Source organism: Tigriopus californicus, chromosome 4 (genome assembly GCF_007210705.1).
Source record: "Tigriopus californicus strain San Diego chromosome 4, Tcal_SD_v2.1, whole genome shotgun sequence".
Classification (NCBI taxonomy): Eukaryota; Metazoa; Arthropoda; class Copepoda; order Harpacticoida; family Harpacticidae; genus Tigriopus; species Tigriopus californicus.
This window is the reverse complement of record NC_081443.1, coordinates 6,056,354-6,070,011: the sequence shown is the minus strand read 5'-3', so window position 1 is coordinate 6,070,011 and position 13,658 is coordinate 6,056,354. Positions and strand designations below refer to the sequence as shown.

The following is a 13,658-nucleotide window of genomic DNA, read 5'->3' as shown; positions in this document are numbered from 1 at the left end:
TGGCAGGTGAAATTTTGAAGCGGCCTGGCCAGGTTAGGTTTCGCGAGGTCCATGCTCTGGCTCAATCAGCTCGGCCGTCCCGCTTCTTTATCAGCCGATTCAGCCGGTGGGTCGGTCCGAACGCCAAAATAGCTAACAAAACTCTTCAGACTGGCCCCAGCTCATTAATCGCCCTGGGCCGAACTCCAGGCAAACGGGGCCAGAGCCAGACTGGTTCGGGGGACGAGCTGAACAGGCTGAGTGGCAAACCGACGCACACACCCCGCGCCGCAGAGGCCGACAGACAGACCAACAGACAGACAGGCCCAGAGAGCCTGAGTCTCACACACACACACAGATACAGACACAGATACAGACACACAGACACGGAGGCTGAGAGGGGAGCCCGAGTCCTCCAGGGCTACCTACCGACAGACTGACAGACTCACAGACAAACGCAGAAAGAGAGAGTGGTTCATAATATCGTCCCCATCCCGCGACCCCCATCCAAGCCAGTCCAGGGGTGCCCCACTATTTCATAGATTAGTCATCGAGAGGATCTCAAGCATCCCGCCCATTCTGCTGGTCCGGATCGGTTCCTCCTCAGCTTAGGGCCAAAGCTGTGAATCTGTCCTGGCCTCTCCTCGAGACTCGGTTCCATAGCGTGATCCCCGTGATCCCCGTGATCCCCGTGATCCTAGCTTGAGTCAACCAGGAAGTGAACGTGAACCAGTTGGAGTGCGGGTGTGCGTGCGTGCGTGTGGGCCATGTTATGGCGTGCGATCCGATCGCCCCCGGCCTGGTCGCATCCGGCTCATCCCGCTCTCCGGGCCCTGACTGGCCCACGTGAGTGAGGTTCGTCAGGACCGACCCAGCCTTGTCCCCTCTATGCCTCTATGCCGTGGCCGTGCCCATTGTAGTGCCGAGGAAGACATTCCGGGTCGTTGTTGACTCAGCCCGGGTGGCTGGGTCTTGACCCGAGAGCCGTGAGCATGTCAGCCCGCGCCTCGTCCGTCTCGTCGTCGTCCTCGCCGCGCAGTTCGCGCCGGTCCTCGCGTCAACGCCAGCCGCACAGCCATCCCACCGAAGCCCACCTCAATTTGGTCAAGGCCGGGGCCGCCAAGTTAAGTGCAGCCGTGGGCCACGAAACCGGCCCCCACCGAGCGGCGGCTTCCCCGCCGGCCGGTCGAGCCACCCGGGCTACCGGCGGTGGGGCTTCGACCATCCCACGGGTCCATCACAGCGAAGAAGAAGAAGAAGTCCTCAGTGCTTCGTCGGATGAAGACGAAGCTGAGGAGGAAGAGGCGGAAAACGCCGATCAGCTTGATGAGGCCAGTGATGCCACCGATCCGGCCGCTCGCCGAGGCCGACAGCGCGAAGGACGGGCTCGCACCACGCGCAGCGGAGTCGCCCCACCTAGCCCGCAGATTGATCGTGTTCTCAAAGAACGACGAACGAGCCGCTCGCCGGCTTCCTCCGTGTCTTCGGTCACGTCCACGTCGCGTCCCGTGGTTAATGGCCGCCGCACTTCGTCGCGCGTGCCGGGCGGTACTGGAACGCTCGAAGACGAGTCCACGCCCGCCAGCCGTACCAGTAGTCGCGCCAATTCTTGGGTCGAAGTCTCGGACGACAGTGTAGACGAGGCCGAAGACATGATGGACCTGCCCGGCATTTCGTCTAAACGACGCCTCAAATGCCGATTGTGCGGAGCTTTAGCCGCCAATCGCGCGCGCTTAAAGAAACACGCATTGGTCAAACACTTTCGTCCCGACATCAGTGCCGAATTGCCTCAGGCTCGGCCTTTTCGATGTCCCGACTCGCGCTGCCAATATGAGGCTCTGACCGCCTTGCTCTTACAGCGGCACTATGAGACCGAGCACGACGTGATCGAGAAGTTCATGCCTCAAGTCGAGTCCTCAATCGACCATGTCAGCCCATCGCCCGTCTGTCTAGGCTTATCTAATGGCACTAACGGTCATCCGTCATCCCCCGAGACGACCGACCTAGTTGAGGGGGAAATGCCGGATCCTGTTACTCGAGTGCCGGCTCTGGAAGAGGACCGGCCTCCATCCGAAGGGCCCACTTCTCCGCCCGTGAATGTGTCTTCCCAACCCGATTCCGTGTCGGAAGAAAGAAGACCTGATGAAGCCGTGACGCCTCCGTCTAAGCCGTGTGAAAAGACGATCGACATGAAGGCGGAGCCCTTGGCCTTACATTTGAGTGAGTCGGATCATGAAAAGTTGCCGCTCTCCTTGGATGAATTCAAGAGTCAAGTCCAAAATAAGCTCCAGACTTTGGCCGGCTCTTGTGCCAAGGTCTTGAACGAGTGTTCGATTCAATGTGTTTGTGGGCAAACACTTCTTTTGCCTACTCCCTTGCACTGGCAGTACCTGATTCAAAAGCATGGCAAGGAGAAGGGTGAAAGCCCGGTGGGTTCGGGACATTGGTTCACTTGTAATACAGTGCGCCAAGAAGGGTCTCTATTAACACATCAAGATGAGCCCGGAAATGCCTTGGCAGCCAAGTTGACCAAAAAAAGTGATCCTCCGGACCAGGAAAAACGCCGCAGCAAACGAATGCTAGAACGCGACCTCGAAGAACCAGCCTTGAAAAGACTTCGAGATCAATCGAGCGACGAGGATGAGGATGACGAAAGTGATGATGAGGACGACCAATACTCCGTTGCCGAAAAAGCTAAACCTGTCGTGCCTGAGCTCAACCTGGATCAACATATCAGAGATTTGATGGCTACCCGTGTTCCGGGGGATATTTTCCTCCAAGACGGGCCGTGCTTCCAAATGGCCTTCGATCTTCCCATGTGTCATATGTGTAAAACGATGCCTTCTTCCGAGCGCAGAGCCCTTCTAACCCAAGGGAATTTTGCCGATGAGACTTGTGACATCAGTTGCTGTTTCTATGCATTCCGAAAGCTCCGGTGTAGTAAAGGAGGACAGATTTGTGTGGCTGGTTACCTGGATCCTCACAAAGACCCGAAACCGGCGGACGTGGCCCTCTGGAGTGTCACCCCTCATAAAAAGCCTGACATTCCAATTGAAAAGGTCAAGTATATCCTAGGCCTCATTGGTGACCAGTTTTGTGACATGGTCCAACAAGAACGCAAATGTCTATCCCTGAATATGTCCGATAACAAGGCCATTGTATGGAAGCCGGCGGTTAAAGGTGTACGTGAGATGTGTGATGTTTGCAAAACCACATTGTTCAACTTCCATTGGACGTGCGGGCGATGTGGAATATTTATTTGTCTCGACTGTTACCAATTCCGAAAAACGGGCTTAGTAAACGAGCACTTAGACTGCAAGAGTGATGAAACCGACGACTACGACTGGCCCTTGTGCAATAATAGGGAGCCTCATTGCGTGGAGAGGTTGGTCATGGCTCAGATCATACCTCAAACGTGTCTACTAGATCTTTCAAAGCTCCTGCACAATGCCCGGGAGAAGTGGAAAATCACCCAGTTCTGCCATAGCTCTGATGAATTTGCTGAACTCTTCAGTGACGACGGGTTCAGGAATTTTGGGGTAAGTTCACTACAATGTTTTACATCTCCAAAATATTTTGCAAGACAAATAATAATATCAATAATTGTTCTTTTCCAGGACCGCAACAGTATTAAAAGAGCCTCCAAACTTTTTCCATGTCCGTTTTGCGAAGATGTCACATTCAAATGGCAATCTGAGTTGTTCAAGCATTGTGTGTTTGTTCACTTCAAAGATCGTATTTGGGCCGAATTACCCGGTCCAACTGAGTATCCGGCCAAGTGTGCGAAGTGTGAATACGTTGGGCGAAACCGAAGTGCGTTATCGTTGCATACCGGTCTCACGCATCGGGTGGTCGTTGCTTGCATAGAAGAGGGGGTGAAAAATCCCGATTTCCTCATGAAACGCCCACCGCCTCCTTCGGTCCGTGCTTTATCCGTAATCAAGCCATTCAAGTGCCCTATCTGCCCTCTGTCTATGTCTACTTCCATGAAAGACTACCATCTTTGTAGTCACTTCCAAGACCTACTCCAAAAAGAGCTTCCAACTCAAGTACCTTTTGCGTGCCCCAAGTGTAGGTACGTCGCTTTGGATGCGGCTGCTCTGTTACATCACTTTGGGGTGACCCACAAATATGTTCAAAAACACTACAAACAGTATTTAGAGACCAATGGGCAAGAAGACGAATCGGGTGAGATTGAATTCCAGGAAATAGAAAATCACGACTCAGGACTCCCAAAGGCTGTTGATGCGGATTGCCGATTGTGCGAGACCTTACCTGTGATGAGGAATGCCAATGAGTTGTACAAACATATATCCGAGATTCACTTCAACGAGACCTTAATCAAGGAGGCTCCAGACCCGAGTGGCGAGGATAAAGTGATCAAGTGCAATAAGGACCAATGTGACTTTACCGCCGTGGCCAAAGTATCTTTGCTCATTCATTTGGGTGTTCAGCACAGACTAGCCGTCAAGTTATATTATGAGGTGTTAGGGATTTCTAGTGATTGGCAGAAAGTCGAAGTTCTTTCGTGTCCCAGAAGAAACTCCATCACTTCTTCCCAGGACTCTAAACCGATATGCCACCTATGCAAGGAAGTCGTCAGTTGTGATCAGTTGATTTTCCATCTGGCAAATACTCATTTCCAAGACAAGACCGCTCAATTGTCACAAGAGGCCCCTTTTGGATGTCCCATGTGTCCGCACTTCGCCGAGACCTACCACAAGCTCTTGGAGCATTTCGGAAACTATCATAAGGTGTTCAGCCAAGAAGGGAATGGAGAGCCGGAGATCAAAGTTGAAGTTAAAGCCGAGGTGATCAATCCCGCTCACTCAGAAACGGCTAATTCACACGACGCTTTGAAACAAGAATTTCCTGAAGATCAATCGTTGATGAGAGATGAAGCTTCTGGAGGAAGTTTAGGCGCTGACGATAGCTCTGAAAATGGAATCAAGAAAGGCGGTGAAGAGATACGGTGTCTTATGTGCGATGATTGCAAAGTAGTAGGATCTTTTAATGGAGACCTTATGAAACATCTTATAGACACTCACTTCCGTGACCGATTGTTCAAATCTGTGAGTTTGGGACAGAATGACGGCAGCAAGCGATACTTTTGCCCGATATGTCCTTATGACCATCAATACCGTTACTCAGTGGCTCGTCATTATGGGTCCAAGCACAAAATGGTCAAGATTTGGTACAACGAGATCATCGGATTCAAAGAACCAGAGCCCCCTCCACCAGTATCGGTGACGGCGAAGCGCCCACCGAGCAAAACTCAACCAACTCCTGGCCCCTCCTCGTACAACCATGTGCCTTCTCAAACGAGATACCATCCATATTCAATGCAAGAAGAAGGCTTTGGCAATGGACCAACCCATCTTTCTCCTCATCCCTCTTATGCAACTCATCCCGGTAGTAACAACTCTCAGCAGCCATCATCTCATTCAGCGAATCTCAATCCTTCAATGCAAGCAACTCAATCCGCAGTGAGCCAGCATCTGAAGGCCTCGAAGTCGACCACTCCGCAACATGTTCCTCAATATGAGCAACAGCAACAACAACAAGCTTACGGCGGTTACAATCAGACCGCCACCCAGTCACAAATCTCCGCATATCCTCAACAATCAGCTCACCAGCAGGGTGTGAACAACTTTGCGCAGCAGCAACAACAACCACCTCAACTCCAACAACAGCATCAGCAATATCAGCAACAAAATGTGCCGACCTTTGTTTGCAAGATCTGCTCTCACAACTCGAAAGATAGACAGGACTATCTTCATCATTTAGCCCTTAGCCATTACATTCAAAAACTCTTGGCCCAGGTGGTTCCCGTGGGCCCCCCATTCAAATGCCCTCATCCTGGTTGTCCGACTCAGACAAGTGACAAAATGAGCATGGCCATGCACTATGGAGTATTCCACCAAATAGTTCTTTATTACCTTAACGAAGAGGCTCCTCGACCCCCTCTAGCCGCAAATACTCGCCCTCCCTTGGCGGATGGTCAACCTTCCAATGTAGAAGAAAGCCAATCGCTTGGGAATCAACCTCCGGTACCTCCTCAGTCTGGATCCTCTCCTGGACTTCCAGGAACTGTCTACCCGCCTCCTGCGTCTGCTCATCCTTTGTCTGCTAGACCTTCTCTAGGAGATCAGAATCAACACCCACCACCTACTGCTCCCTCAGCCCGCAAAACACCTGCCGCTAAATCCAAATCAGTGACCACGTCATCGAGTGCCCCACAATCGAATAAAGGAGGACCTCCTGCCAAAAAAGCTCGGGTGATTGGTGCCCACATGCCGCCTTACAAAGCAATGAGCGAAGACAAGAAATTCCCCAAGTGTAAACTGTGCAGCTATCGATATTTCACTCGGTTGGATTTGTGCCGCCATTTTGTTGACAACCATCTTCGTGTTGGGTTAGTCAACGCCGTTCCTCAAGGTCTAACCTCTTGTCCCGCTTGTAGAAGTACCTACGACAAACGTCAAACTCTCATAAGGCACTTCATTTGGAGCCACCAGGATCTGGAAAAGATGGTCATGACCGAGACGGGCTTGAAGTTGTCCGAATTTGTTCCCACATCTCGAGATTTGGATATAATGAAGATGCGGTCAGAGCAAAGACAAGGGGGAACTGGGACCGAGACCAAGGCTGAATTCAAGGATCTCTCCGACCTTTCATTGCTACCTGTCAATCTTCAAGTGGACACCAAATGCACCATTCCGACTTGTGAGCTTTGCGGCGAAGAATTCACCACCAGCGTGAATAAAGTCCGTGACAAGGGCGTCCATTTGCTCAGTCATTTCCGAGAACAAGTGCTTCAACTACTTCCTGCCTCAGCCCCATATATCTGTCCGGATTGTCCGTACAAAGGACGTGATGTGATGGATTTGTGTCGGCATTATGGCCTCTCTCATAAGTATGTGTTCACGTTAATGCAAAAGGAATTGGGAGAAGCCTGGACAATTGATGAAGTGGAAAAGCAAGAGTGTAAAATCTGTAAGAAGGTGTTTATGAACGGACGAGCGCTGAACGATCACTATTGTGATGATCATTATTATGCATCAATCTCTGCTGGTCTGTCCCGAGATCCACCTTTCAAATGCCAGAAATGTAGTTCTGAGAGCAAAACATTTGCAGCTCTAGTGAGACATTACGGTTCCAAGCATAAAATGGTCAAGGACCTCATGGCCAAGCTCAACCCGGAGCTGCAATCGCCCAAAAAGAAAAAGCCTCAGCCGAAGAGGTCTAAATCGAAGCCGCCCACTCCAACCAAGGCTAAAGCTCCCCTGCCGACAGGTTCCGGACAATTGCCCACGAACTGTTTACCTCAACATCCATTGCCTCTGCAGGTTGCAAAACCTCTCTTGCCCTCGCAACCAATTCCTGGCCAGGTCAGTCAACAACTCAATCAACATGCTTATGCCCAAGGACAACAGCAACATCCGGCATACCCCCTTCATCATAATGGAAGCAACGCAACCGGACATTATCCACCCCAAAGTCACCCATACCCGGGTCAAGTCCAAGCTAATCAGCAACAACAACAACAACAACAGCAGCAGCGTTTTCATCACATGCAAAATGCCCAACAACACACTCGCCCGACTGGACCCCCTTTTGGGAGTCAGATTCCTTCTCTTTATCCACAATCTCCGCATTCCGAGCATCAGTACCCAAATCAGCCTACATCACAACGACCACCTCCAAATCAAGGTCCTTCTTATCCACAAATAAACCAGTCTGAACCTCTGCCTAATTGTATTGGCCAAGGTCCAGTTTCCGGGGCGTCTTCAAATATGAATAACGCCTCGGACGGAGCCTCATCGACGTCCACTTCTGCAAGTAAAGCCAAGGGGAAAAAAGTGGATAACAATTCAAATGCATCACCAATCGCCTGTCCAAACTGCAATCATACATTCTTGAACGCGACACATTTCATCCGTCATGCAAGTGATAAACATTTCGGAGAGCAAATGAAGCTGGAGCTTCCGAGTTTTCCTCCTTTCAAGTGCCCCGCTTGTCAAACCTTTGAGGGAAAGGACCTAAAAATGTTGGTTCGTCATTACGGCTTGACCCACAACATTGTGGTGCGCATGCTCAACGAGAACATCGGAAGACATAATTGTTATGACGAGTCGATCTTGAAGCAATACGAGACCTCGGAGTCCAATCGAGAGTCATGCCCCCTTTGCAAGAATCATTTCTCCGGGCGATACATGCTGCTTCGACATTTGGCAGATTGTCATTACCGTGAACGTTTGTGTGAAGGCATACCTTCGGGTGCAGATTTATACAAGTGTCCAGCATGCACCCATGAATCCAAGGACAAAGGTGGGTTTGTGAGACACTACGGATTGGTCCATAAAATGGTCCAAAAGTTCTTGAGTGAAGAAGGCGTGGTTTTGGAAGAACCGATGAAGAAAGCCCCAGTCTCGTTGAAGGGCACTCCATCTCAGACACCTACTCCAGATATGGATCACTCCGTGAGCAACGATGGTTATCATTTTTCGGGTCAAAATGTCCCTGGCAATGGCTCGGCGTACAACTCACCTTTGGAAGTGAACGTCAATCAGCCTCACTCCATCGGGTCCATGCACTACAGTCAGCCTGGAAGTGCATCGCAATCGCCTCATCAGGGTCAGATGATGAGTCCGTCCTTAAGATCTCTGTCAAGATCAAGCTTGGAGCAAACTGCCTATGGGCCACCTCAAGCTTTTTACAGTCAAGGTTCTGATGGCATGGTCACAAGCCCTTTCTCTTCTCAAGGGTCACAACAGCCAACTCCGAACATGGATATTAAATCTCCTACATACGTCAACCAACAACCCATGTCTGTGCCCCCTAGGACCCCTCAAACACCTGGATCTCAGGGTGCTGGAACACCCCAACCTCCAATGACTCCTCAGGATAGGCCCATGTCTACGCATAGCTCTTCATTTTCAACAGGTATGGTCAGTCCTGGTCCAAACCATCAGTATTCAGGCATGCCTCAACCCCTTGATCCAAGCCAAGGTGGATATCCACCCCAATCGCAAGGATACACACCGTCAGCTCAGAGTCCTTATCCCCTTCAACGACCTGTGATTCTTCAACCCCAGCCACAACAGCATCATATTCCACCTTTACAGCGGCCTTCAGCATCCACTCATAACCCATCACAGCCACAAGCTGCACCTCAACCACCGGCAACCCCCAAAAATAAGGCATCAGTGGGAGCTCCGGCTCCAGATCCATTTATAGAAGCGCCAGAGCCTGGCATGGAAAGGCCTTATTTGATCAAGTGTCTGACCTGTCAAAACATGGCCAAGAACAAGAGTGATTTTTTCCGACACATGTCGGAGAGGCACTACAAGGTTCAACTTGCGGCTGAACTCCCGTCAGAACCTCCATGGAAGTGTCCAGTGGGAGGATGCTCCTATGAAACCAATGACAAACACATCAGTCCTTTGGTGAAACATTATGGCATCGTCCACAAAATGGTTCAAAAACATCTCACTGGGATTGTGGGCAAGTACGTGCCCAGCAATTGGAAAGACTCTGCCAAAGCCCAAGGTATGAGCAATGCTGTGGCATCCAATCCACCATCGCAACCGACAGTTCAGCAACCGCTTTCCCAACAGCCGTCGTCATTCAATTATCAGCCAGATTCACAAACTTTTCCCCAAGCCCCTCTTCAGCAGCAGCCGCAGCCGCAGTTGCAAACTACAACAAACGCTCCAGGCCATGACACTAATTCGTCTCTGACAATGTCCAATCAAGCATTGAAGGTGAAATGTCCCTTTTGCGACATGATGTTTTCTGCTAAGTACACCTTTCACCAACATCTCTGCGACAAACACTTCAAGGACTCCCTGGCCGCAAAGATCCCATCCCACGCTCCCTGGAAATGCCCATCTTGTGACTACATTGCAAAGGATAGCAAGCAGTCCTTGGTTCGGCATTACGGAATGACTCACAAGGTCGTTCTTGAGCTGTTAAAACAGGCTTTACCAGGATACTCTGTGGATGAACACTTCAAGCAAGAGGCTCATCAGCATCAGCAACGCCAGCAGTCGGCTCAAGCTATTTCTAGACAACCAGCGCAGATTCATGCACCTCCGGCACAACATTTTTCGCATACAACCCAGCAACAAAAGCAGCAACAACATCAGCGTCCTACCCAACCTCTTCAACCTCCACCCCAGCCCCATCATCCTCAGGCTCAGCAATTGCAGTCACAGCGATTACAGCCTCCACAAATACAAGCTCCACAAATACAGGCTCCTCACTCCCAGCCCCAGCAATTGCAACCTCCTCACTCCCACTCTCAATCTCGCCCCAGTCAGACTCATTCTCACCTTTCTCAACCTCATCACCTTCCACCCCACCATCCGCCATCCCACCATCCTCAAACTAATCCTCAAACTAATCCTCAAACTAATCCTCCTCAGCCTAATCATCCTCAACCTAATCATATGCCGCCCCATCAGCCACAACCGCATCATCCACAAACCCATCACCCACAACCACATCATCCGCAATCACATCATCCACAAACTCATCATCCACAACCACATCATCCGCAACCCCATCATCCACAACCCCATCACCCACAACCCCATCACCCACAACCCCATCATCCTCAACCCCATCATCCTCAACCCCATCATCCTCAACCCCATCATCCTCAACCCCATCACCCTCATCAAGCTCAACTGCAACCTCACCAATCTCTTCATCAGATGCCCCTTGAAGCGCACCATCAAGCAGGACATCAAGTGCCTCATCAATTGATTCACCAAGTATCACATCAAGTACCACATCAATCGCCACAACCAGTGCAACATCAAACTCCTCACCAAACCCCTCAACAAGCGCCTCGTCAAGCTCATCCTCCTCAACACGCACATCATCAAGTGCATCATCCACCGCAGCATGTTCACCAACAGCAACAACAACAACCACCACAACCGCAACAACAAGCGCAGGCGGCAGCACATCCAGTGCCCATAATGCACGGAGGACAGACCAACTATTACCAAGACACCCGACAACATCAGCAAGTCCCTCCTCCTACTCATCCACATCCTCATCACCTTCAAGCTCAGCATTATCAAATGCCACCAGCAAACACTTTGGACCACCAGACTGGGGCCCATGCGCCTCCTCCCGGAGCCCTACCCTCGATGAACAGTTTTTATCATCATAGCGGAGAGTATCAGCAGCACCAAGCTTCTACTCCCGTTGTTCATCACGATCCTCACCATTACCATCATGGAGATCTTAGATTTGATCACCAAATGGATGGAACGTATGATCCCAGTCTGGCGAGCGAGCACTCGCTGGAAGACATTAGATCATTACCCACCACACCAGCCAAAAGCGAATCCGCCCTGTCATTCGTCTCGGATACACCCACCTTGCAAGTGGTCAGTGCCGTGGCCACCGCTGTTCAATCGTCAGTCCAAGGAAACGACCAAGAGGCTAGCAAGACCAAAGCCCCTAACAGGATTTGTGAAATATGTGGAAAAGTGTTTGAAGGAAAGAACCGAGCCGTGTTACGGGTTCAACATTTGTCTCTACACTTCAAAGATCAATTGCTCGAGAATCTGACTGCTACCAAAGCTCCATATAAGTGTCCCATGGATGGTTGTGGCTACTCCACCAAGCACAAACCGGATTGGGCCCGCCACTATGGATCCGTTCATAAGTTCTTAGACAAGTACATCAATCAATATTTCGACGAGAACCCTGAAGCTGTCAGGTACAATCTTCCATCGAAAGAGAATTTGCCATCAACATCGGGGACGACGGATAATGTATCCTCCTCGTTAAAAGCGCCCATTCCGAACATGAACGAAATCTTCTCGACAGCCCTGAGTCAACAGAACCTCACCGAAAGGGATTTGTTGCCATTATCTGTGCAAGACGAGCCGCAGTTTGACCTCCTAGATCCAATCCTGACAGATACCGTCAAAGAGGAGCCATTCGCTGATCTCGATATCAACGATTTGAATGTCAGTCTTTCTCAACCCCATCTGGATTTGATCAAAGACATCAAACTCGAGGGCAATGACTTGACCTTGCTATCCTCAGCAGATTTGGACGCAACTCTGACTATTCCACCTTCGAATGATCATGCAACAATGTCTCAGCTCACTCCAGGCCCTCGAGCAGTCAACGATGTCCATCTAGAGAAAGGCAAGAATCCTGGTCGGCCTTGTGAGTTGTGTGGATTCACTCCAAAGACCAAGAATAAGACACGTGAGCGCTTCGATCACTTGGCTAAGGTTCATTTCAGACAAGAGATCGAATCGGATCTAGCCACAAAGGATAAGAATAAATGTCCGATTTGTCCATTCACCAGCAAAGATCGGCAAACCATTTATCGCCACTACATTGGCACTCATCGCATCATCGAAAAGTACCTGTACCTTTCCCTGCAAAAGAGCGAGTCAAGGCTGCCAGTGTCCAACGATATGTCAAACACCACCTTTTATGGAGATCTGGATGTAAATTCTCATGATGGTATCAAGTTGGAACCTATTATGCAAGTTGATGGGACTGATGACTTTCTGGAGTTTGATGAAGACGAAGGAGAGGACGATCTCTCACAATTGGACGGAAGTAACGATGATGAGGACTACCATTGTGGGAAAATGCTTCTTGATGTGAACTGTCCTTTGTGTGGGAAAGAGACCCGAAATCACAAGACCTATCATCTAGCCACAAATCACTTTAAAGATAAGTTACGTACCATCCTACCCAATGAGCGTCCTTTCCGATGCAATCGATGCAGCTACGAAGCCAAGACTAAAATCAACATGTGGACCCATTTCATGGGTAAACATCGGTTCACGAAAATGTGGATTGACGAAGCCTTAGCTCATCAGCGAGGCGACAGTCCGACTTCTGAAACACTGGTTCCAATTGCGATCGTGCCATCCCACGTTCTCTCCGACAATCCACCAGCCATGGTCTCGCCCGTTCTTCCTGGGTTTGAGCCCAAGGACGATATGCAACTCGAAAATCGGGTAACTCTGGCTCAAGATCATGAAAATGGTAGCCAATCTGATACTTTAGTCCCTCCGAATATCGATATCGACGGTGACGTTAAGCTTGAGGCAGATGCCTCTGATTTGAAGCACGAAACGATGTTGAGTGACGTTAAGAATGAGCTCATGAGCGATGCGAGTAATATGTCCGATAACTCTTATACGGATTCCATCCAAGAGAGCAAAATTGGAACTCCCACCACTCCCGTGACGGGAGCTGCCACAACGAGCACACCCGGAAAATCAAGTACTCCAAGAAAGTACGGCATCGACTCGGCTCTGCAGTCAGTGCGGATGAGAAGTGATTTCTGGTGTGATTTGTGTCAGGAAGTCATGACCCAGACAGGGAAAGCCTTACATTTCGCCGTCACCCATTTCGAAGATAAGCTAAAGGAGATCCTACCGTCTTCTGAGGAGGTGTCAACAGTAAGTGCCATGTCATATTTGTTGGACCAACTTACTTGCTAGTGTTTTTGTTTGACATTGAAGTATCAGCTCGGACTCAAAAATCCGTTTTTATGGACTCTATTCCGGATTCAACATGTTTACGGGAACTTTATTCCCCTTATTCAGTTAGTTCATGTCTGAAAATCGATGAGTGTTTTTCCTTCTTTCATAATCTGAAGCACAAATTTAACGTGAACA

At 50.0% G+C, this 13,658-nt stretch overlaps 1 protein-coding gene across 1 annotated transcript in view; it reads left to right on the top strand.

The window, feature by feature from the left end:
* Positions 1-812: 812 nt before the first annotated feature.
* Positions 813-13,658, top strand: part of LOC131879459 (uncharacterized) — a gene marked incomplete in the record, with an annotated part of 15,919 nt that continues 3,073 nt past the window's right edge. The window contains 2 exon segments of the mRNA XM_059225793.1: positions 813-3,518; positions 3,597-13,417. Of these exon segments, the coding sequence (XP_059081776.1) occupies positions 972-3,518; positions 3,597-13,417 (12,368 nt within the window).